This window comes from Miscanthus floridulus, chromosome 1 (assembly GCF_019320115.1).
Source record: "Miscanthus floridulus cultivar M001 chromosome 1, ASM1932011v1, whole genome shotgun sequence".
Lineage (NCBI taxonomy): Eukaryota > Viridiplantae > Streptophyta > Magnoliopsida > Poales > Poaceae > Miscanthus > Miscanthus floridulus.
In genome coordinates this window covers 172,970,940-172,995,715 of record NC_089580.1, presented here as the reverse complement: position 1 = coordinate 172,995,715, position 24,776 = coordinate 172,970,940, and the positions used below count along the sequence as shown (strand labels likewise).

Here is a 24,776-nt window from a genome sequence, read left to right as displayed (position 1 = left end):
GGTGGTGGTCTCCATCGAAGCCCGCAAGAAGCTTGTGCGGTGCTCCGAGAAGAAGCTTTGTGAGAGGGCATTGTGCTCGCCCCAGTAGGAGCCGTGAAGAGCAACTCTAGTTGAGCAGTGTCATTGAGCTACCCTCACTTTCTAGGTAGGTTCTTGCGGTGCCCGACGTTCGGGCTTAGGCGAGTGATGCCAATTAGCCAGCCGAACCACCAAGTAAGCGATCGACACAACGGGGACGTAAGCGTGTTGGCAAGTACAGTGAACCTCGGGAGAAAATCACCGTGTCAACCTTGTTCTTCCCATTGGTTTGCAATCCCCTTACACAAGCTTGTGATTACTTTTATATACATTGTGCTTGTGTAGTTGCTCTTATAATTAGTTAGCTTGTGTAGCTCACTAGTTATCCTTCTTGCTTGTGTAGCATAGAAGTAGCTCTCTTTGCGTGGCTAATTTGGTTTGTGTAACCTTGTTCGTCCACTTTGCTTTAGTTTGTGTAGCTAAGTATTTGCGCTCTCTAATTTGGCATTGGTTGCCTTGTTATTGAGCATTGCTAGTGAGCTTAGTTGTCTTTGTGCTTTTGCTTATTAGCATGTGTAGGAGCTCTCTCATTGCTTGAAATACTAGTGACATAAGTTTGTGTGACCTTGTTCCTAGAATTGGTTAGGTGAGCTCTAGTTAGCCCGGCACCTTCGTTGCTTAATTAGGAATCTTTGCAAGGTGCTAGAGAACATAGATAGAGGGGTGTAGTCTTGGCTAGACCGATAGTTTTAATTCTGCACGTGTTTCAGTTAGCCGACGCGATTAAGTTTTAGAAATGACTGTTCACCCCCCCTCTAGTCGTCATCTCGACCCTACACCCTCCCTCCTCTCTAAATCCGCCCCTGGCCACAGTTGTTCGCGCCCTTCCTGTCTCCCTTGGCATCGAAGCGAGTGAGTGAGCAGATCTCTAGCAAGCACCCTTTGACTTCGTCCTCAATATGAACTGGTACGAATGTTGCAGCTATTTTAGTTTCATTGAGGTTAAAACCATCTTTAATATAGGAAGGGTCCATCCTTCTCTTCTCTTCTCTTTTCTTCCTCTCTCTCTCTTCTTCGGGCTAAGGGTGTTCTATAGTGTTTATGGTGACTTGTCAAAAAAAGTGTTTATGGTGATAGGGGGCTGGAGCCCCCCCCTCTCTCTCTAAATCCGCCCCTGGCCACAGCTACTCGCCCCCTCCTTGTCTCCCTCGGCATCGAAGCGAGCGAGCAGATCTCTAGCAAGCATCCTTTGACTTCGTCCTCAATATGAACTAGTACGGATGCTGCAACTATTTTAGTTTTATTTATGTTAAAACCATCTTTTGACAATAGATGTGACGAGTCCCTAAGTGATAATAGGCGAATGCAACTTAGTAATCTAGGAAGGGTTCATCCTCCTCTTCTCTTTTTCTTCCTCTATCTTCTTCTTCTACTTCACCTATATCCAAAATTTGTAGGAGGGGCTAAGGGTGTTCTATAGTGTTTATGGTGACTTGTCAAAAAAATGTTTATGGTTATAGGGAGCTGGAGCCCCCCCCCAACCCCACCCCCCCCTCTCTCCTCTCTAAATCCGCCCCTGGGCACAGCTGCTCGCCCCCCTCCCAGTCTCCCTCGGCATCGAAGCGAGTGAGCAGATCTTAGCAAGCACCCTTTGACTTCGTCCTCCTCATCATTATTCGCCCCTATTTTTCCCAACGCGATATTTTGGTGCCCCAGCGTCGAGGTTGAGCTCTACGTTGAAGACAATGGCTTCATGCCTCATGGACTCATGGTTTGACATAATAGAGTGGGAGCAACCACCGATCGCAAGCACAGGAGGACAAAGGCTACCGCACACGACTTGTGGAGGGGACAGGGGCGGCTTCATAGTGGAAGTGTTCAATTAGATTGTAATTTGGTGTGTGAATTAGTATTGTAGCTCCATATTTAGTATATGATTGAATATCTATCAATTATAGAGTTTTTTATATATTCCTTTAGATAAAAAATATTATATTCAAAGTCTAATTATTGCATCAATTTGAGACTTTAGTGTTTGTTATTATTGTGTCAAATTGTGAGCTTTGAATGGCATAATAGATACTTCAGAATACCAAAACTCCAAAAGAATATTCGATATGTGCAATTTGTAAAAAGCGGCACATTTAGAAAGGCATGCAAAAAGACATTTTATATTGCACATCAATGAGTGCTATCAATTTGAGTTATGTTTGATATATACAACTAAACATTCAAGCAAAAGGCACTCAACTGGCACACCAGAGAATGTTTGTTTCATATAGAGTTGCATACAATCCTCCATTATCCTTCATATAGAGTTGCATACAATCCTCCATTATCCCAGGATGTATCTTTGCTTGCCAAATGACAAAAGTGCTCTAAAAGGTCATTAGTCTCTAAAACATCACCAGACCGCAAAAGCTCTAAAATAGTGATGTAGTAACATCATCATCTTTAAATCAAACAAGCAAGTAAGATTTTTTTTTAAAACTATCATGTCTAGATTTGTAAACTAACTATACGAAAGAGGATTACTGTCAATATTTGAGCGAAGCTATGAAATGAATTATGAAAGCCCACTACACACCGATTATTAAGGTGCAAATAACACTTTTGTTGCTGCTGGTGAAAGATTTATATTTACTTATTAGAATCAAATTGGCATGCATCGACAACTTGTGTTGAGCAACCAGGCCATACCTTTTATCGGTAATTCTTGGTATAGGGCGTCTGTCCACGTAGGACGCTCCCGATGGTGGGCCGCCTGCGCCAGCCCGACTACCACCTCTAAAAAAATAGGCTGAAGCGGTGGCTGGTGTGGCCTTATCCATTCGACCGAGCTAGCCACATCCATTATTCACCGAGTCAGGAGGTGGGCGAGATTCTGCTAAAAAAGGAGGTGGACTGAGATGCTGACCCAGCTCACCGTAGCAGCTGGTGTGGCGAATCGAAGATTCGGTGGCGGTGGCGTAGCGTCAGCAATGTAGCCGCAGAGGCAACGACATCCACCTCGCTTACGGCAGCACATCTCTGTCCCAGCGCCGTGGCGTCAAGGATCTGGCTGCCGCCCTCAGACAACCACTGCGCTTCGGCGTCCGGCTGCTCGCTTTGCGGCCCTTCTGCACTCTTACGGCCTGCATCTCCAACAACCACTGCACTTCCCGCGTCCGCCTGCCGACTGCCGGCGCTCAAGCAAGGCGATGGTAGCTCCGAGGCCTACGCGCGTGGGAGGAAACGGTGGCTCCGGAGGCCCTGCGTGCGAGCAGGGTGAGCGGCACGTGGGAGACGAGCACGACGATGGAGACCCGCACCGCCGCATGGTAGGGGAAGCGAGGGTGGCTATCCTGTGGAGCTGGTAATCCACCGTGGCCTTCTAGAGCGTGTGGACCCTGCCTCGGCCTTCTCCACCGAACGTGTCGCAACCTTCTCTACCGGAGCGGCGAGTTCTACACTGGTGAACTCTACGCGCCGACGAGCCTTCATTCCGAAACAATAAGGAAATATTACGCTGAAAGTGCATGTTTCAAGCGTTAAAGTGTTTTAGATGTTTCAGAGGTATGTTGCAAGTGTTTCATGCGGATGTTGCAAAAGTTGATCGAGATATTGCACATGCTATAATAGTTGTACATGTATGTTGCAAGCTTATGTTCCCAATGTTTCATCGGTGTTTTTTTCAGACAATATGTGTTTATTTGGATGTTGCATATGTTTCATGCATATATTGCAAGTGTTTTTATCTGGATGTTGCATATGTTTTACAATGGTTTTTATGTGCTTTTTTATGTGTGTTTTGCAAGTGTTTCAGATGCATGTTTCAAGTGTTTCATCCGTCTTCAGATGTATGTTGCAATTGTTGTATCTAGATGTTTCAAAAGTAGATCGGGTGTTGTATCTCCTTTATCATTTTCTGCTGCCTTCCTCGATGTCTCCTCCTCCTCCGGTGCCGGCTAGGCAGCCATCGTCCCCTCCCCCTCTTTTTCAATGCCAGTGACGTTCGAGGTGACCGTGGACCCCCACGTGGACTCACAAAACCGCATGAAAACAGGCATAGGCGTGGGCGTTCGGCGTCCCCGTCCGTCCCTCTGGGCGCTAGCAAACCTCACCTTTATTTAGTACCAGTAGAGGAGATATAGGAGATAAATCTTGTGGTCCCACCCAACCCAAACCCAAACTCAACTCCATCCGAACAACGGATTGGACTAGAACCTGATATCCATGACCCTAACCCACTCCTTCGTACCTGAGCCCATTTCCTTCTCCCGTCCACCAGCCTGCCTTTTCTTCTTCCGTTCACCGTGCACGGGGCGCGCTCTCATGCCGCTACGGCGCTACTAAGTCCGCCGCCGTCCTACGGTACGTGCTCGGGTCTTCGTCGGGTCCTTCGCCGGCGATCAACACCCAGGTATGCTCATCGGTTCTCTCCCCTTCCTGCTGTGCGAAACTGACCACTGAACCTTAACTTTTTATATTTGTGTATTTGTATTCGGATCTGATCTAATGACAAGTTTATATATGTATTATGCCTATTAAATTCGTTTTTTTCTTTTGCAAAAGTTATTGGGTGTACATGTGTGCACCCATGTCCTTCACTGTGTCCGCCCCTGAGCCTTCCGATTCCAATAAGAATCCTGGTTCGTTTTTTGAACTATTTTTGTATTTTTTTCCCAGACTCCCTGTTTAGGACGGTTCTGGATTTTGCCTGATAGTTTTTGCGCTGTGTCTGATTTTCATAGCGAAAAAGCAGACTCGACAATGGGCTGCGTGGACACACCAAGAGGAGGAGAATTTCTTCAATGCACTGCGGCAAGTAGGAAAAGTAAGAGGCATAAATTCTGGATGCAATGCTCTTCTGCTATTTGCAATCTAATTAGCACATAATAATTGATTGATGGGTAATCTCACATTATTTTTCCCAGAACTTCGACAAGATTACGCACCGTGTTCAGAGTAAAAACAAGGATCAGGTATTTGTTTTTCAACCAAGATATTTTAGGTGAAATGGATACGAATTAGACTGTGAATTTTAGTTATGTATGAGTTGTCCTAAGGAGTTCCTGTCTTTATGATGATTAGAGTTTATATTTTATTACTATAAAGATGTTTAATCTTTTCTTGCAACGTTAGCCTATCGCCCTATCTTATTATATTAAAGTTTTATATTCTGTTGTATATGAATCTAATGTAAAAAGATTCAATGCTTTATGTGTCATACAGGTCAGGCATTACTATTATCGTCTTGTTCGACGCATGAAGAAGCTATTGGGTCCTAGGTTCTCACTTGATGCGAAAAACTCCAATGGATACCATTGCTGCTATGCTTCGCTGGTAATTGAATATATCTTATCATCTGTAAATTGCCAGAGAAAATATAGTTCATTGTTGATTTTATTTATACACCATAGGAGCAAAAACTAGTGGTTACTTGGTAACGTTTTCTGAGTTATCTCTTTGGCATATGATATTTATAGGAATTTGGACATCTTGTGTTTCTATTACAGATCATGATGGTAGATTGTATCTAGCCATCTATGATATCTGAAGGCTGTGACTACCATTCATTATAGTTCCGTAATTCCGTTACGTAGTGGATATCTTGTCATATTCACTGATCTGTTGTGTACCTTTCTATTGATTTTGATGTGCTTGGCTTATTCTTGTGTTACATACACGATCTAAATTCAATTTCTAGCCGTTTAGCTTCATAATAATTTTTCAATGCTTCTGCATTATTTCCTTTGGATAAAGCCAACATCCATTATGGCCGTGCATTCAAATTTTTTTTTTTGAAAAATTCCATTCCAAACTGTACATGAGGTTTTCATTTCATACGGCTCCTCCGTCCTTTAGAGAACTATTTTCTTAATAATTTGTGAAACAGGTAACTTAGCTTTTGTAGAAAGCGTCGTTTAAGGATGTGCTCCTCGACTGCTGGCAGTTCAATATTAGCTGGTTTTGATGCAGGTGGTCTCTGCTTGAGAAATTTAGTTGCAGTGCATCAAAGCTGCACCTGAAGCCTCGGAGGTTCAAAACATTTGTAGAAGCTTTGGTGAGTTGCTTTGTCCTCATGTTTTTTTTTCTCATTATAAACTGGTGCCAGTTTGTTTCTTCTTTGTCATGCTATGTTTCTCTCCTTTTGTTTGCTAGGGAAAACAACTGCTAAAGGACAGTAAGTCCAGGAGAAAGCGTTCACGAGTGGATATGTGCCTACCTTCTCCATCTCCAATTGTCAGCAAGGCTCCTGGGAATGAGATTCCTCCTGTAAATGTAAAGTTGCTGTCAGTATATGCTCAAAATGGTAGCAGAGTAGCATCTCCTAAAGGGACAATTTTCAAGCGGGTTGCAGAACCAATTTCTAGCAAGTCAGGAGCAACTAAAGGCGACCTCTCTGCCACAAGAACCGTGAAACAAAAAAGGAAGGCAGGTGGGCAGCATCTTCTCTTTTCCTTTGTTATGACCTAACCTTGCTTATCTTTTGTCACACAATCTGTGTGATTTGAGTTTCGGTGAAATCGTTGATGATTGAAACTATCATGTAGAGGTGCTCTCTAGTGGTGAACCTTTGTTGCATTAATGTGGATAGCTGGTGACCTGTGTTTTAGGTGGCACTGTTGCATCTGCTGCATATAAAAAATGGGAGAGAGCGGCCATGGCTGGTGTTTCTTTAGTTGCTGATGCAGCTGAGGAGCTTGAGCGCAACACGGTTAACCCGGGCATGTTATGTAATGTTGATGCAAGAACACTGACTTCATCATCAGACAGACTTTCTACTGTTGATGGTATGGCTTCTAGCAACTGGATTTCAGTTCTTGTATTTGCTGAACTTTGTTCAACACACTCGTTGAAGTTAACAGTAGCAGGTTCAGTTCTATTGTCCTGATGTTTTTAATCTGCATTTGCAGGCATTAGCACAAATCATATCAAGGAAGCAGATTCACAAGCACCTGTGAAGCTGAAGCTACAGTTATTTCCAATAAACGAAGCTACTCGGAAGGCATTGGAGAAGGTAAAGCATGGTTTCTTGCTACTAGCAAACTGCATATGAATCACAATTTCCCTCAGGTCACTGTATTTTTAACATGTCCAGTCGTTACTGGTGAATTATTGACCGAGCACTCGGGTTCTTGTCGAATTCATGCATGTTATAGATGAAAGATGATGAATAGATAACTTGATTAGTGTCCCTTTGCATTTTGCTCAAACTTTCCTTTGTATTTGGTTTGGGTCTCAGTTGTTCTGTTCAGTTCTCCAATCTGTGAGCAATTTGAACATTACATGGTGCTTTTTCTCCTCTTATCAGGATGACCATAATCCACATCTAGAGCTCACATTAAGCTCTAGGAAGAAAATATCATCTGTGCTAGAACATCTAAACCGAAAATGGGGTAACTCAAACATCGCATCTGGAGAGCTTATTCTTTTTCCATATTGTGCTAATCAAGAGGATTTGGCTACATATCAGAGGTGGACAACAAGAGATACTGTTGTAGTAGCTGATGTCTTTCTTTCTGTGAATAGCCCTTCTGTTTTCCGTTTAAGGTATATAATTTCTCTGATTGATAGAAAGTCACAACCTAATGGGTCACTTGTAGGCGTGTAATGATTGCTAATTGTTGTGTCAACATTTTCTTGTTAAGGTATGGTTGGTTTTCCCTTGTTGAGCTTGGATCAGGAGTAAGTGAAATATCTTTAACCCATTTTGAGGATTGCATGATACCGGAAGTCATCCAAGTCAAATCGCCATCAGGAGATAAGGCTTGTGTGCAAAAGGATGATACTTTGCTCAGTAATTGCACTCATGAGCAATATCCTTGTAGTTCAATGTTATTGCATATGACACCATCTAGTACAGACAAGAACTCTGAGCTTCCAGATCAGCCGGCTAATGTGCCCCTCCTCACAGTTTGGCAGCCAAAAGCTAGTGCAGGTTCCTGTAACCCAAGCTTCTGAGGTTATATTTTCTGTCTCTTGCATCCTTCCGACAACTAAATGTTTCTATGGGTGATCTTCATTTCTCTTATTATAACTTAGTATGCATTTATACTTCAGGATGATCAGGGAATGAATTGTGTGGCAATATCTGAAGTAGAGTGGGCAGATACCCTTACAGATATCAGTGTTGGGCACTTACTGACAGAAGCATCCAAAGGCGCTCATTTAGATTGCGTAGGGACTAGTGTAAAAAATCCTTTGTTTCTTGAGAATCCATGCAGCTATGACTCGTTTGATGCTGCTGTTGCCCTTCATGCTTCTCGTTATCAAGCATCAGATCAGCCAGCCCATACTCCCCATTCAACCATATGGGGAGCAGAAGAAACATGTGATGAGTTCAGCTTTAATTTGTCAGCCTCCAGGAAGCAAGAAGGCTCAAACACTCCTAGCAGCTCTCCTGATACTGACAATGAAGTTCATCCTTCAAATTCGGAAGGATTTCAAGGTTTTCTTCAGGTCTGCTGACATCTTTTGGGTTCTCCTAGAAGCAAAATAAGTTTATACGATTGAGTTGTTGACCTTGTTTATTTATGTGTTATCTCATGTATTAGGACTTGACTGGAGGAGAGGCTGATGGTGATAATCCTTATAATGATGATGCCAAAGACGAAGAGGAGTTTTATGCTAAATCGCCACCTCGAAATGATGGGACTAATGAGTTGAAGGATCAATCTTTAGCTGACATATATTGGGTACTTGAAGAAATCATAATGTTCTTTTGTACTGGCATTATCTTAGCTGAGCTTACTTTTTTTTTCTTGGCAGCCTGATTCACTCGGACCACTGGACTTGGACATACCGTCTGTGAGACATCAAGCCGATGACATACTGATAGGGGACAGTCAAAATAGTTGGAGCCGCCTGATGGCAAATAGCCTCGATGCATTTCGAAATCTGTCATTCTTCTCGGATAAGAATGACTTGATTCCATCGATCATGTAGAACTGGGGATGCTAGGGCTTCCACGACTTGCTGTGTTGGTTAGGAAGGAACCTCCAATGCTGCATTTCGCTGAAGAGTGAGCTTTATTTTGTCCAAGCGAGCTGTTTTTGCTGCTGATACGAGTACCCAACTGAAGCAGCTGTTTGCTGCTGATACGAGTATCCAACAGATGCGGATTTGATGCATAGGAGAGGGGCTCGTGCTGTTGTAAGATAACATAACGGATGTACTAACCTGTACTCCATGTAATTGTGGTGTCCTTGTACATAAAGCACATACAAGCACTTGGTTACAAGTAAAGCTTCTGGGGCCGTGTCTAGGATCAGTTTGCCTGATGGCCATCAAATGATTGTGCACTTCTTTCTCCCGGATTACATCTAATATGCCCGCCCGCCTGGGTTATCTCAGGTCAATCAGATCGTAGAATTGTGACAATGGAGGATAAAACTTTGATTTCTGTGTACTAGTTTTATTACTCTGACACGAAGGATTTCTATAAGATTAACTTCCTAACGATTTTTTTTCATACGAGAGCTTTTAGAACATAGGATTGCAAAGTGAATAATCCTTTCCTAGAACGAGGTCAAACCTCTGGAATCGCTCAGCGCAGTTACGCTTTCATCCTGGAATGGAAATGAACAGGAGAATAGCAGAGATCAAGGAAGCATAAATCTTGCGCGGTGCTCCAAGCCTCCAACGGACTCTGTGATACATGCGTGCAGGGCTACAGGCCCGTCTCAGTTTGGAACGACAAGGCCCAACTAAACCAGCCGGATATATATATATATATATATATATATATATATATATATATATATATACTGCGTGGTAACCCTAACCGCCACCAGCCTCGGCCTCTCCTCCCGGCTCCACCACACGACACTCCAGCCGCTGCCGCGACAACGACAGTACGCCACCGCCACCAAGCCTGGTCCGAATAACCCTGCTGGGCTACCTGCCGCCGCCGCCCTTCGCCGGCGAAGAACGCCCACCAGGTATTCCCAACCCCTTCTCTTCCCTGTCTGCTGTGCGAAACCGAGTTTTCAAACCCTTAACCTCAAGCTATTTGGGTATTTGATGACTACTTAAATTTTAACTCTTTGCAAAAAAAACTATCTGGTGTACATGTGTACACCCATGTCCCTTTACTAGATCCGCCCCTGAGATGGAGTCCGCGGTGAACCCGAAGGCGTACCCGCTGGCTGATGCGCAGCTGACGATGGGTATCCTCGATATCGTCCAGCAGGCCGCCAACTACAAGCAGCTCAAGAAGGGAGCTAACGAAGGTACCGGACCAATCCCTTGTGCACGTCTCCTGGCCTGTACTCTGTTAATTCTGGGGCTTTCTTATTCAATTTGTGTCTTTTGTGTTTGTGCGCAGCGACGAAGACACTGAACAGGGGGATATCCGAGTTCGTAGTGATGGCGGCGGACACGGAGCCTCTCGAGATCCTGCTCCACCTCCCCTTGCTAGCTGAGGATAAGGTACTGATTTTTTTGCCCTTTCCCCTTCCCCTTTTGTTTTGTTTCGCGTACACTAGCGCGGTGTGATTATTGTTTTGTTTTTGCCCTTTGTTTTGTTGTATTGTGACTTGTGAGTGAGAATGAACGGTCCTTTGTTAACTCCTTAAGCTGTAGAGGATTTCTTATTTGCTTTAATTGCAATGAAGCCAATCTTTTGATGCTAGATATTCATGGATGCTTGCAACATTGTTGTCATATATGCTCAGTGTGTGTTACTCTGTCCAAAAGTAATTGCTTCAACTGTGTTTTTTAGTTAATTATCTGTAAATGGTACCCCCTGCGTTTGAAAACATAATGCTCAATTTTGCGTCGCCTTCAGCCAACATTTTTTCTATTAGTATGTAATTTTTGTGCCACGAGGTTGGTATCATTAGATCTGTATTCAAAACCTTTTTCTTATGACTATACTTTTTGATAACACAATAATATAATTATAGAGTAATTTCTGATTAAATTCTGCCATAACAAAATGAAACATGCCTTTTAGAAAAATGGAGTGGGTATGAATTGATGTGGCCCTCAATGCCAGGAGTTGGATTGGATTTTCTCATAAATTTGATGCTAGCAGGTTTTATTCCGTTAAGTAACAGACATGTAGTGATAAATCAGCCCGGCAGTGCAGTCCTGTTAGCTGATAAAGCTTGCGTTTTTAGTTAGTTCTACATGCTTCTTTGTGCTCCCTTTATCCTGCTTATTTGATGACATGAACTACCTGTATACATCACTTCCTTTAGCAGACTTAATGAATATGGCAACATTCACCATCTTCTTACAAATGTAGTGCTAGCAGGTTATATTCTGTTTAAGTAATGGACATGTAATGATAATTCAATTCAGCCTGGCAGTGCAGTCCTGTATACATCACTTCCTTTAGCAGACTTCTTAATGAATATGGCAACATTCACCATCTTCTTACAAATGTAGTGCTATCAGGTTATATTCTGTTAAGTAACGGACATGTAATGATAATTCAATTCAGCCTGGCAGTGCAGTCCTGTTAGCTGATTTAGCCTGTGTTTAGTTATTTCTACATGCTTCTTTGTGCTCTCTTTATCCTGCTTGGTTGATGACATGAACTACTTGTATACAACACTTCTGTTAGCATACTTAATGAATATGGCAACATTCACCATTGGACCTTATCCCAAAAAAAATCACCATTGGCTAATAAATTTGCCCTATGCTCTATGCAGAATGTGCCATATGTATTTGTTCCATCGAAACAAGCTCTTGGCCGTGCTTGTGGTGTGACAAGACCGGTCATTGCTTGCTCAGTGACCAGCAATGAGGGTAGCCAGCTGAAACTACAAATACAGGGTCTCAAGGTACTTAATATTCTGTCATAGTAGTTGTTGATACTGGATATTTTATCTTATATATATTTGTGCATATGTTGATTCTGTAACATTTGTATGCTGTTTAATAGTCTTTTTTATCGTGTTGTAGATTAATCAAATTTAATGAATTGCAGGACTCTATTGAGAAGCTTCTCATCTAATTTATCGAAGACCTTTCAGTGTGATGGGCCTCGGGGACACATTTTTCAGAGGCTTGGACTGGTGATGGTGTCTTGTTTACTAGATTTTACGCTTTCCAAACTATGTTTGAACACTGTCAGGTCGATCATACTTGAATTGTGCTGCGTCTTATATTTGTGACTCATGTATTCTCAAGATGCCTCTGCATCCTGGTGGCTTGGTTTCTGTTGAGATTCCAACCATTATTGTAACGGTTGATTACAATGGGTTTGAGATTTGGATCGATTGGGTGGTTGCAACTTCTATGTGACTACTTATTTGGGCATAGTTCCTTGCATTTACATGGTTGTGCTGCCAATGCTGTATTAATTGATTTTCCTTGTTCTAATACTTGGATTTTTGTGGTTAAAATTGGCTGCCTAAATCGTCTTTTACGTTGCATGACCTCTAAGGCTCTAAGTCCAATCTCAATGGGTTTTTTGTCTCAATTTTTAGGACTTTCATGTGTTACAAATAGTGTAGATAAGTTTATATATATATATATGAAATGAAACTTAGTGTAAATAAGTTTATGTCATCACATGATATTTTTGTCATCTCTATTTATACTATATCTAGTTCTATTGAGACTGGTCTAATGTTCTACAGTAAGTAGTTTTAAATGAATCGGGCGAACTTTTTAGTGCGATAGAGAAATTTTGTAAATGACGGTTTCAAATGGGTCTGCGAGGTATTTTAAATCGGTGTTCGGCTGCAGGCCCTGAGTCGTTGGAGCACAAACACAGGCCGTGCAATTTTTAGCGCTCTCACAGTCACACTCTCGCATGCTACTGCGCCGCCAATCAGAATCGCGATGTGGTTCATTCCTCACCGCAGATGGTCGCGGTGGACGCGCCTCACGCGGGCTTGGGCTGGCAACGCGACCCACGTGCCGGTCCGTGATTGCGGGTTGCCGACGCTTCTAGGTCGGTTCCGCGCCGTGGGCCCGCATACACGTTTCGTGCGCCCCGGAAATACTCAACCCCGGGCCCGCCTGCAAGCGGGACCCACACGCTGTTAACCTAGCTCCACCCGCGACGCGGAGATGCAGCGCATCTACATCCACAGCACCTGCTCGTAGATCTGTTCCACTGACATAGCGCCCCACCACCGGCCTGTGCCAAGCTGTCAGCGACTCCGGACAGGAAACAACATGTAACCGAGACGGACGCGCTAGTTCCCCGCACGACTCGGCCTCCTCGCCCGGCTTTAAATAGCGGCCTACCCCCTGCGACTGGAAGAGATTCTCTCGTTTCTCTCTCCTACCGCAGCTCTAGAAATTTTTTCCCCTCCCCGTAGAGAAACCCTAGCCGCCACGCCAAAACCAAATCACGCCGGGCCCGAAAATTTCCGGTGGGTTCCTTGCCGCGAATCGATCGATTTCGAGCGATTCGCGGTTGATTAGGCCGGCTTTGCCGCCAATCCTTGTGATCTCTCGGCGGGGTAGAGCGCGGTCGACCGTCGATCATGTCGAGGTGCTTCCCCTACCCGCCGCCGGGGTACGTGCGAAATCCAGTGGCCGTGGCCGAGGCGGAGTCGACCGCTAAGGTTTGTTGAACCATCGGATTTACACACGCACGTGCCGGATCGTTTGTTCTTCCTCTTGTTTTCGCTCGGATCTGTGGGTTGTGCGTGTGTGATTTGGGTATCGCACGTGCCGGGAAAGCTAACCCTTGCGGCGGAGGGAAGTGCCTGAATCCTAGCTTAGCTGCACGAGGCCTTTCAGATCGATTGAAAATTTAAGTTGGGATGGCCGCTGGTCGTGATTGGTTGAGTCCTATTTTCGAATACTGGTTGCATGGTTGTCGTGGACATTGAAAGAATGCTAGAACAATAAATTCGATTCAACAGTGTTGGATTTGCACATTTAGTCGGCCTAAAATTACATGGGCGTGAGCGGAGAGGTCCTGGCAGATTATTAAAGTGCATACCCAGGGCAGAGAGCTCCCGCCCTGAGCGGGGTCTGGTGAAGGGTGTCAGTGGAAGCCTTACCCTCGCCTATTGTTCGATGGTTAGAATATGAGCCATCGAGTGCTTCCCAGATGGTCAAATATTTGTGTTGCCCAAAATTTTGTTTCAAAATAGTGTCTGTCGAGTGTCAATTTGTATTTAACTGAATTTATAAGTACAGTATATCATATTTTGGCTAAGCTTGTGTAACAAGGGTCAGGTGGCTTTTTTGTAGCATTAGCATTCAAACGCCCTTTTGTATTGTTGCAAAGCCAAATTGATTTGAATTGGGAATTGCATCCCATTTTTTCTACTGTTTTTAGCGTTTTTCTTTTTTTTTTCTCCTATGCTCCTGTGGTTCAGTACATGCATTTGTGTTCTCTTATTTTTCTGATGTAATATGTGTCACTGTTTTGTTGACCAAAGGAGTTCAGAATTACTTTGGTCCTGTATATCAATAGCAACTAACACCATTTATTGTGTTTATTGTTAGTTTTTTTTTGTTCTCTAGAGTGTGCAATGTTGCAGGTCTTAACTGTTGTCAGGAAAATAATGTGTTCAACATAATTGTAAACGAATACGATTCTGTTGCTAACTGTGTAATTATGAGTCAATGATAATTGAATAATCTTTGTGAAGCATTACTGTCTGAACTGTACGCAAATGCTACATTCATGTCTTGTGTAATTGACTAATTGTAAATATCATAATACATGAAATTGTCAAAGTGCTGCATTGCATTTCCCGTCGTCCGTTCTAAATCAGAACTGACGATTGTTCTGGTGGCTGAAGCTCCAGAAAGAAAGGGAAAAGGCCGAAAAGAAGAAAGAGAAAAGGAGTGACAAGAAAGCTCCCCAGCAGGGTGAGTCGTCCAAACATTCAAAGCACAGCCATCAGAAGAGAAAGCTTGAAGATGTCATCAAAGCTGGGCAGGATGCCAAAAGGGAATCTAAAGAATCAGTTGAGCAGTTGGAGAAGAGTGGACTCTCAGAAGAGCATGGAGCTCCTTGTTTTGTACAGACGATTCGTGACTCTCCTGAGAGCTCACAGGACAGCAGCAAGAGACGAAAGGTTGTCCTGCCCAGTCCTAGCCAAGCTAAGAATGGTGAGACTATTCGCCTGTTTTTGTCATTTTGATTTTTTATCAGATATCAGAAGGAGAAAAAAAAACAAGCATTTGTTTCAGGATTTTATTCATCCTGACTTATCATTTTACAGTGAACATCCTTCGCATCAAGATAAAAAGTAATCAAGAATCCCAATCAGCTCTTTTGGAGAAGCCAAGGGTTCTTGAGCAACCATTGGTCCAACAAATGGGATCAGGCTCATCCTTATTGGGCAAGCAAAATTCAATCCATCATAAGGTGAATGTGAGATCTACCTCTGCTCAGCAAAGGGTAGATGGTGACTCCCAAACAGTACAAAAATATTTGATTACAGAAACCCCCTCACAGACTATGAGAGTTGTCCCCCAGCTTGCAGCGAAGGTCACAAATCATGTTGATCCCCCGGTATCTTTTAAGGCGCCAGTTGGAAGATCGAACCTACCTCCGAAGTTTTTGGGAAGTGCGGACCCTTCACCTGCTAGAGTGATGGGAAGATTTGATCCACCTGTTAAGATGGTGTCACAGAGAGTTCAGCATCCAGCTTGCATGGTGTCACAGAAAGTTGATCCTCAGTTAGCAAAGGTGTTACGGAAGGTAACGGGATCTGCTGTTTGCCTGCCAGAAGCTCCGCAGCCTCCTGTTCTGCAAAAGCCTAAGGACTTGCCTGTTCTCATGCAGCAGGAGCCCATCACCTCTTTGACAAAAGAAGAGCCTTGCTTCTCTGGTAGGAACGCGGAAGCAGTTCAAGTGCAGGATACTAAGCTCTCCCGGTCAGATCGGAAGAAAATCCGAAAAGCTGAGAAGAAAGAAAAGAAGTTCAGAGATCTGTTTGTTACCTGGAATCCAGTATTGATAGAGAATGAAGGTTCAGACGTCGGTGATCAAGACTGGCTGTTCAGCGGTACAAGGAACTCTGATGCTAGCATGGCTCAATGCAAAGCAACTGATGGTGTAGAGCCGATCCACCCAATGGTGCAGCAGCAGCCTTCTTTGCAACCCAGGGCGACTTTTTTGCCGGACCTTCGTATCTACCAGCTGCCATATGTCGTACCATTTTAAACATCTGTTGAGGTAGATGAGAATTAGATGAGATGTTGGGAGAGAGCTGTGTGGATGTAGGAGATAATGGCTCCCTGCCGCAGTTTTCCAGCTTTGTTCCAATTGTGTTTCTTTGAGGCCAACAGAGTTCTGGCTAAACTTTAATGTAATGTTGGTTAATTATTTCGCCCAATTAATGTAAGCAGTTGAACTGCAAAAGCTTGTTTCTATGCTGTTATTGTTGTATGACACGCAGTATTTGTTCTATCCATAATCTCCCTTATCAGCATATATATGGATTAGTTGACAAGTGGTCGGCATTTTCTTGTTTGTGAAAATAACAACAGTAGGGTTCGCAAAGTACCCTTTTCGCTGTCGAAACTTTGTCAGGAAGCCTTTTGTCGCCGAAAATGTGGCTCTGGTGATTTTTACTGTATACTGTACACACGGTCCCGGTAACCAAACCATACAACAAACATGTGAAGTACCGGGGGGAGGGTGAAGAAAGAAAAAAAATGAAAATACATGACCCCAAAATCGCAGGCGCGAATCAGTCGAAGCTGGACGATCGGCTCCAACGTTCTCGCAGGTACTCCTCCAACGGGCCGAGGCCGCTGCTGTGCTCCGTGCTAGAGATGGACTCGGAGTCTTCCACGTCAAGAAGCGCGAGGTCCAGGTGCGACCTCACGTTCGCCGCCGGGTAAGCCTCGTCGTCCAGGCAGTCCGGCTCCGTTGAGCCCTGGTCGGCGATGCTCGCCGTGGTTTCTCCTCGTAGTATGCTCATTATCTGCACGGCAAAATAAACTGGTCAGTGAAACGCAGATTGCACGAGCTAAAGCTGGTTGGAGGCAGCCTGACCTGCGATATCGGCGGCCTGAGTCGAGCCGACCTCCGGAGGCAGAGCGACGCGGCAGAGGCCATCCGCCTCACCTCCACCTCGTCGTGCTTTACGTCCAGCCTCGGGTCCAGCAGGTCAGAGATGTCGCCGCTGCTAAGCACCGGAGTTGCCTGTCACGCCAAGACAATTGTTACTCTCTCCTCTGCGTGCTGAATTACCGCTTACTATAGTACTAAACATGAGCTGGTTGATCGGTAGGATAGGATGGCGCTCTTACCCACATGACGAGACTCTCTTGGCCCTTGGGTGACGACCCGTCGCTGCTGATGGGCTTCCGGCCGGACAGGAGCTCCAGCAGGACGACGCCGAACGCGTACACGTCCACCCTGTCGGTCACTTTCCCGTACATGAAGTACTCCGGCGCCAGGTACCTGCATCGCACAGTAAAAAAAACACATCAATTGGTGGGGACGAACCACAGAACACTGGGTAAGTACAACGCCACCGAGAAACAGGCTTGAAGGGAGGCGGTACCCGAATGTGCCGACGACGTCGCTGTGCGTCAGGGACGTCGGATTCGTCGGCGCCCAGATGGCCAGCCCGAAATCGGATAGCTGCCGCAACGGGGTGTTCACAGTTCAAGTCCAAACGAAAAGCTTCGCTACGACTAGGATCCGTGCCATGTGTGTATGGTGGTGGTGCGTCAGTGTTCGTAACTACCTGAGGCTCGAACTCTTCCGCGAGGAGGATGTTGGACGACTTGACGTCCCGGTGGATCACCGGCCGCGAGCTGCCGGAGTGCAGGTAGCTCAGGGCCTCCGCGATCCCCAGCGCCGCCCTGTACCGGTTCTCCCATGACAGCGCCGGCTTTGACCTTTCCCCTGCAGACCACAGCATCAGACGTCAGAGTGAAGAACTCAACTGCTCCCACACCTCTCATGTCTTAACTGTTCTGAACGCGACCCGTTTCCGTTTTCTGAGAAAAAAAACTAGTCCCTTGTACGAATCGTTGTCTGCAGAATTCCCGGTTCCTTAGAAGCAAATCCACCGTACTGAGGCGAATTGGGTTTCCGGGTGACTTCACATGAACACAACTGAACATGTAACTGTCGACATGTGCTGGTACCGTGTAGGTTGTCCTCGAGGCTGCCCCTGGGGAGGTAGCTGTAGACGGAGATGAGGTTGCGGCCTTCCACGCAGACGCCGATTAAGGGGACGATCCGGTGGTGCTGCAGCTTGGTGATGATGTCCACCTCCCGGAGGAAGTCCTTGGACGCCTGCGCCGACGCCTTGGACAGCTTGATCGCCACCTGCTGCCCGAAGGCGAGGCTGCCCCTGTACACCCTGCTGTTCCCTCCGTTCCCAATCAGGTTCTCTGCGACAAGCCAAGAACGGGGGTTGGTGACGACGACGAATCGTGTGAGCTGCCTGAAACCTGAAAGGCGCGAGATTGACGATCAGGAGAGGAAGAAAGAACCTGCGGCGAAGTGGTTGGTGGAGTCGTAGAGCTCCTCGTAGCGGAACCACCGGCACCGGGCGCCACTGCCACCAAGCATTGCCTTGAGCTCCGACTCGAGCCCCGCCCCGGCATGCGGCTCGGCGGACTCCGACGGCGCGGATCGCCGGGGCAGGCTCATCACCCAGTGCACCACCGACTGCTTCCGCGGCTCCTGATTCTTGGCACTGGGCGTTTGTACAGGGGCAGCTGCGGCGGCGGCGGCGTGCGCGCGGCGGAGCAGCGGCCACCCGAGCCTCTGCTCGAGCGTCACGCTGCCGTCGCCTTTGGTGGCGTTGTCGAAGGACTTGGTTGCCGGCGCAGCCGCGGCGCCGTGGCTGCAGCTCCGGGCGTCGAAGTCCATGGACCGCGCGCTCCGGTTCGGGTTCGGGATGATCACCTTGGGCTCCAGCCCCACGCTCGGGTGCAGCACCGTGCGGAGCACCGGCTTGGGCTCTGCTCCTGCACACCAGCTCGCCACCAAACGATTAGCGACTCGCTAACCAAAGTCTCCATAACTAATAACCACACTTAATTAAGGGGGCACTTGATTACCAAGTGGGGGCTTGGGCGCCTCCCGGACGAAGACGGCCTTGCCGTCCTGGATGGCGACGACGGTGGTTGTCGGCGGCAGCTTCTTGGCGCAGTACTTGGCCAGGCAGGACGACCCTCTGCGCAACCGCAACCAAAATGGGGGAAAGAAATTTTGTTAAGGAATGGTGACGAAACAAACAGTTAGATCATACAAAGGTTGCTGCCAGCGTGCTTACCCGAAGGAGTACTTCTTATTGGCGCCAAGCACCACGACCATGGCGGCGCAGAGCTTGGCCTCCTTCACCAGCTCCTTCTGGATCGAGCTCCCCGGCGTCACCCGGCCGACGAGAACGACCTGACACAAACCATTCAATGGCAGCATGTGAATTGAATCGGCAGCAACATGGCACACAACTCCCTTAGCAGTCGGCACCGGCCCACTGCTCTCATTCCTGCCCATCCTTGCTCACCTGTTTCTGGTTGCAGAGGGCCTCGTACTCCGCCAGGTAGTCGTCCAGCGTCCTGATCAGCTTCAGCGTGTTCGTCTTGTCTGCAACGAGAAACAAGAAAATGTCAACAAAAGGAAAAAAACGCTAATAATTCCCAACCGCTTCACCGGGATTGGAACTGAAACGAACAGCCAAGTTCCGGCAGATACCAACCGGACTTGCGGTAAATGTGCACGGCGACGATGCGGTCGCCCTGCCTGGCCTGCTGGTGGAGCGCCCACCGGAGCAGGTCCCTGCCGACGGCGTCCATGTGCAGCCCCACCAGTATGCACCGGCCGACGCCCTCCCCATGGTCCGCCGCCATGACGCCCGTGAACGATGGCCGAGGTCCGGCTCGCAGCTCCACTCCAGAGATCAGCAGGAACCGCAGTTGTCCATGGCACAGCAAGCGGGTAAGTAACCAAGCGAGGCCACTGGTTTGCTCAAACACTAACCGCCGTGGACTTGCTGCTGTCACAAGACGATCCGGCGCCGGGCAACTGGCTGCGAGCCTGCAACCAATGTCTGACCCGGAACCGCGGCGCTGGAATAGAAAACTGCCGAGGAAGCGGTCGTCGCCTGACGCCTGGACAGGAAAGTGGAAAGCGAGCGCGCGAGCGAGTTCCGTTACCAGGAACCCCCGCTGCTGGGTAAGGCCTCTCCGGCCACCCACTCGCTTTGTGGCTGAATTCGCTGAACCCGAACCGAAAGGCGCGGGCGCGGCGGGGGAGGCCAGAGACGAGGAGGAAGATACAAGCGCAAGCGACGAGAGCGGGAACTCCTGGGGCCGGACCTGGGCGGGCGGAAAAGGAGGCGTCGCGGCGAAGGGCGAGGGGTGGGAGGCGACACGGGTAACCACCTAAAATCTGGTTAGCTTGTCAGGTTTCAGCTGCTGGGGCGCGTATTAAAATGGTTGCCGTCATGGCGCCACGCCGGCCGGGATCGCTCGTCGCCATCGGCTCAACCACTCCAACCACGCACAAAAAGCACGAGGCCGAGGCCGGCCCCGTCCTGTCCCTTGCGGCCTGCGCCGTTGCTCGGAGGCGGAGGGGAGGACCGGACGAACGGCCAGTCTTGCCGGCCCCCGTCGCCGGTCAGCGCAGCGCGGGCGGCGCGCGCGGCTGCTGTTTTAGCGCAGCCTGCCGGTGCGGCAGTGGCGGTAGCAAACAACGAGATGGTGACAGCGACAGGATCACAGGAAGCCGGCGAGAAGGAGGCGAAGCGGAGACGACGCGATGCTGTGGCCTATGTGGGAGGAATGAGAAATGTGGGCAACAGGATCCGCGATGGTGGTGCGATGGGGCGAGGTGACGGGGACGATGAGCGCATTGGGCAAAGAATTCCTTGGTGGAGGTTGGAGAGGCAAGGGGTGGAAAGCGAGCGATTGGGCCGATGGGTCCATAACTCCCATAGACATCGCAAAAGGGCGAAAAAAGGACGAAAATAGCCCCAGAAGTGGAAAAAGAAATCGAGAGTGCTCTGCTCACTGCGAAAGTAAGGCCTTGTTTAGATCCCATCAAAGTTTTAATTTTTTTTATTTTTTCTCCATCATATTAATTTTTAGCCATTTGCATGGAGTATTAAATATAGGTAAAAAAAATAACTAATTACACAGTTTAGTTGGAAATCACGAGATAAATCTTTTGAGCCTAGTTAGTCCACGATTAGACAATATTTGTCAAATAAGACGAAAGTAGTACTATTTATCAGGTTGAAAAAAGTTTCAATCTAAACCAGGCCTAAAAGGGAAATGCTTCGTTGGGATCGATGAGGATTGCACGTGGTTATTACGTGGGTTTCAACGGGGGATTAGATGGCCTGCGCGAAAGATAAAAATACTGCTGCTGGGCTGGATTCTCTCAAGGTCAAATGGGAAAAAAAGCGTGTGTTACTGTTAGTTGCTGTACTTCTGAATTGTATTGCGTGCTGCCAATCGAATCACGAATTCAATGCGCGCACTGGGACAGGTGCAGGATAGTCGTGTACTACTATGATAGGAGTCCTTTTCATTTAAAAAGTTCAATTCGATCTATAGCATATTCACCGGTCCAGTTTAGTTTGCAAAAAAATTTGCAAAATTTTTCACATTCCCCGTCACATCGAATCTTTGGACGCATGTATGAAGTATTAAATATAAATAAAAAATAAAACTAATTACACAGTTTAGACGAAATCCACGAGACGAATCTTTTAAGCCTAATTAGACTATGATTGGACACTATTTACCAAATAACAACGAAAATACTACAGTAGCCATTTTGCAAAAAAATTTTCATCTAAACAAGGCCTTGCTCGGATACAATCATGGATAGGTGACGATGACTTTATGACATGTTTTTTTTATGACGGTATCATCAATTGGAGTAGTTTCTTTTCTTTTCCGAATATCAATTATAGTTACTTGTACATTGGCAAAAAGAAAAGGTGCACATACATAGTATGTTGCGTATATAGTCAAATACTATTACATGCACATTATGGAGAAATGTAGCAAGAAGTTTATTGATAGTTCTAAAGCATATATTTTTCCTTCTCCCTCTCTCTCTCTCTCTCTCTCTCTCTCTCTCTCTCTCTCTCTCTCTCTTGCTGATGAACAATTTACTCAAAAAAATCCTATATTTTTTCTCTAATGCTTCATAAACCTTTCGTATTGTAAGTACTTTGTATTGTTTCTTGTTCCCTAGTATTATAGGATGTTCATATAAGCAGCTCCTAATAGTGGAATTCTGATAGTTGTGGTGAGAAGTGCCCTCGGTACTACTACTGAAACCCATGTACAGTTAATTAGTGGTAGCAATGACTGATTTAAAAAAAATATAGTACAACGGTACCACGACCTCCCTCTGTCCCAAAAAAAACATTTTTAGGCCTTATTTGGATCACAGTTAAATTACAATAATCAGCTAAACTAATCTAATATTACTTGAGTAGTGATCTAAATATGAGAGATTATTGAGTAGTTGCCTTTTATAATTCAAGCACCGGATTGTAATAATCATGTAATCCACTTGAGACATGCTAATTGGACATTATGGATGCTAAACGACCAACTCGCCCCTCAACGTTTGCAAGGACACTATAGGTTATTTGTACTCTAACCAATAATAACCCCCCAAACAATTTGGATTATTATAATCCACAATCCATTATAATCTCATCCATAGCATAGATGACTATAAATCAGGTGGGATCTAAATAAGACCTTACAATGCCAAGTCATACAATTTCTATTCGACCCATTTCTTAAAAAATACTATTAATTTATTATATCAAGTAAGTCTTATTAGAATAGATTTATCCTAAAATATTTTTTAATACAATTGTTGACACTGTTTTCCATTATAATCTCATTCGTCACATAGATGACTATAATTCAGGTGGGATCTAAATAAGACCTTACTTACAGTGCCAAGTCATACAATTTCCATTAGACCCATTTCTTAAAAAAAAATACTATTATTTATTATATCAAGTAAGTGTTATTAGAATAGATTCATCCTAAAATATTTTTTACTATACCACTGTTTTAATCACAACTGTCGACACTGTTTTCTATAATTTGATTAAACGGTAAAAAAGTTTGATTTTGACTAAAATCTAACAGAGCACTTTTGTAGACGGAGGGGGTAGAATTCCCAAATGTCCAACTGCTACAAAACAGTGCTTTCGGCAGACATACTTACCGAAAGGATAAGACGAGGATAGACACTGACGAGGATGGTCGATCGTGTTGGTTCGATCTGTATTCAGCTGACGACGTTGACCGGTGTGTGTCGTGCAGGCTGAGGCTAGGCACGACGATTTCAGCTCAACAATGCACGTCAATTCCTAGTACCGCTACCTGTAACGGTATATAAAAACATTTCCGTCCCGATCGTACAGTAGCACTCTTGTCTGCTGACCCGAAAAACCTGATGGTACAGAAAAATATCAGTCCGTTCCTTTCGTAGTATATGGCTTATAAATTATGGCTTATCAGCCAATAAATAATATTTTTTTCTCTCACTCTAAACTAACAAACAATACTTTCAGTCATGACTTATCAATCAAACGAGTCCGCGCGTGCATGCCTAGCTTATCCTACGTAGGTGACCCAACCATTAGACAGTCATAAAACGTTTGTTTACAATTTTGTAAGTGCTTCTGTTGTACTCCTGCTTCCACTTCCGGAGCAGCCAGGCCAGCCGCTCGCCGGGGCGTTTTCCTGCGGCAAAACCACGCGGGGAGCCGGCTGGCGGATCAGCCAGCTCTCTGCTCTCGCCGAACGCCGAGCGTGCGATGCCGTGTCACGCACGCGCGGCGCGGGCCATGTGGGATGTGGCGAGCGGCCGAACACGACGACGCGGTCGTTTTGGGGACTAGGAGGAAGCGGGTGGTGACGGTGACGCCGACGCGAGCGGCAGGCAGGTCTCGGTCTCCCACCCGTGGCAACCGGAACGAAAGAGAGAGCGAGCGAGAGGTGAGATTTGAGATCACCATCCATCACTGGATGGCCGTTCTTCCCCAGTTGCTTGCTTGGCACTTGGGCAGGGATGGCGACCGGACCGACGCGCGTCGCCGTGGCCCCGTCGCCTTCCCGCGCGTGGGCGGGCGCAGTGAATGCGGCCGCGGCAGCGCACGAGTGGCACGACCTCACGAATCGGCATATTGGACCTTGAAAACTTTGATTTGATCCGTAGATCTTTGAGAGCAAGGTATCCTCGCTTTCCTCCTAGTTTTTTTCGCATCGATTCGGTATGTATTAGTCGGATTTTTGAACGTAATAATCATAATCGTCATCACTTAGGGTTTTATTGTATCCATCAATATATGTGTCGGTGTTTCGGACCGGGGGGTCCTCGACCGACTAGTGAATTTGTTCTGCGTGCTCCCGATTTCGGATGGTGATACAAAGAGACACAAGGTTTATACTGGTTCGGGCAATCGGCGCCCTACGTCCAGTCTGAGGGATGGAACTTGTATTCCTTGCACCGAAGTGCTCATAGTAGGGGGTTACAAGCTAAGGGAGAGAGGGAACTAGTCCCAGGTCTCGGCAGGGTGTGAGTGGGCCGTCTGAGACGTTGCTCTCAAGCGGTTGGAATGTGTGCGTGTGTGTATGTGTTATCCGGTCTTTTTTCTCCCTGCCCTAAGAGGCCCAAGTCCTCTCCTTTTATAGTTAAAGGGAGGACGAGGGCAGTACATGTATCACTATGCGACGTCGTGCCAATAGGAGTGGCACGTCCGAACCCTGTGGCCTGTTCCGGTGGCGGCGTGGCCGTAGGAGCGATCCGTCCTTGGAATACTGAAGCGGCGTGGTTGTCCCATCAGGTCCTGTGCGTCGTGGGAGCCCTGGGAATG

At 46.4% G+C, this 24,776-nt stretch overlaps 3 protein-coding genes and 1 pseudogene across 3 annotated transcripts; 3 read left to right on the top strand and 1 right to left on the bottom strand.

The window, feature by feature from the left end:
* The first annotated feature begins 4,192 nt into the window (after positions 1-4,192).
* Positions 4,193-9,295, top strand: LOC136502540 (TSL-kinase interacting protein 1-like; annotated as a pseudogene).
* Positions 9,296-9,780: 485 nt separating this feature from the next.
* LOC136502529 (uncharacterized) lies at positions 9,781-12,292 on the top strand. Its single transcript, XM_066497802.1, has 5 exons — positions 9,781-9,944; positions 10,102-10,235; positions 10,331-10,434; positions 11,667-11,798; positions 11,945-12,292. The coding sequence occupies exons 2-5, from the start codon at positions 10,115-10,117 to the stop codon at positions 11,969-11,971; spliced, it is 384 nt and encodes a 127-aa protein (XP_066353899.1). The 5' UTR covers positions 9,781-9,944; positions 10,102-10,114; the 3' UTR covers positions 11,972-12,292.
* Positions 12,293-13,226: 934 nt separating this feature from the next.
* LOC136548401 (uncharacterized) lies at positions 13,227-16,351 on the top strand. The gene is made up of 3 exons (XM_066539947.1): positions 13,227-13,538; positions 14,733-15,045; positions 15,159-16,351. The coding sequence occupies exons 1-3, from the start codon at positions 13,458-13,460 to the stop codon at positions 16,103-16,105; spliced, it is 1,341 nt and encodes a 446-aa protein (XP_066396044.1). The 5' UTR covers positions 13,227-13,457; the 3' UTR covers positions 16,106-16,351.
* A 115-nt stretch (positions 16,352-16,466) lies between these two features.
* On the bottom strand, positions 16,467-20,831 carry LOC136548391 (protein kinase STUNTED-like). Its single transcript, XM_066539943.1, has 11 exons — positions 19,614-20,831; positions 19,422-19,501; positions 19,188-19,306; positions 18,973-19,088; positions 18,400-18,879; positions 18,049-18,297; positions 17,643-17,803; positions 17,457-17,536; positions 17,200-17,353; positions 16,943-17,092; positions 16,467-16,871 (listed from the first exon to the last, which is right to left on the bottom strand). Exons 1-11 carry the CDS (start codon positions 19,762-19,764, stop codon positions 16,635-16,637), a joined length of 1,977 nt encoding a protein of 658 aa, XP_066396040.1. The 5' UTR covers positions 19,765-20,831; the 3' UTR covers positions 16,467-16,634.
* Positions 20,832-24,776: the final 3,945 nt, after the last annotated feature.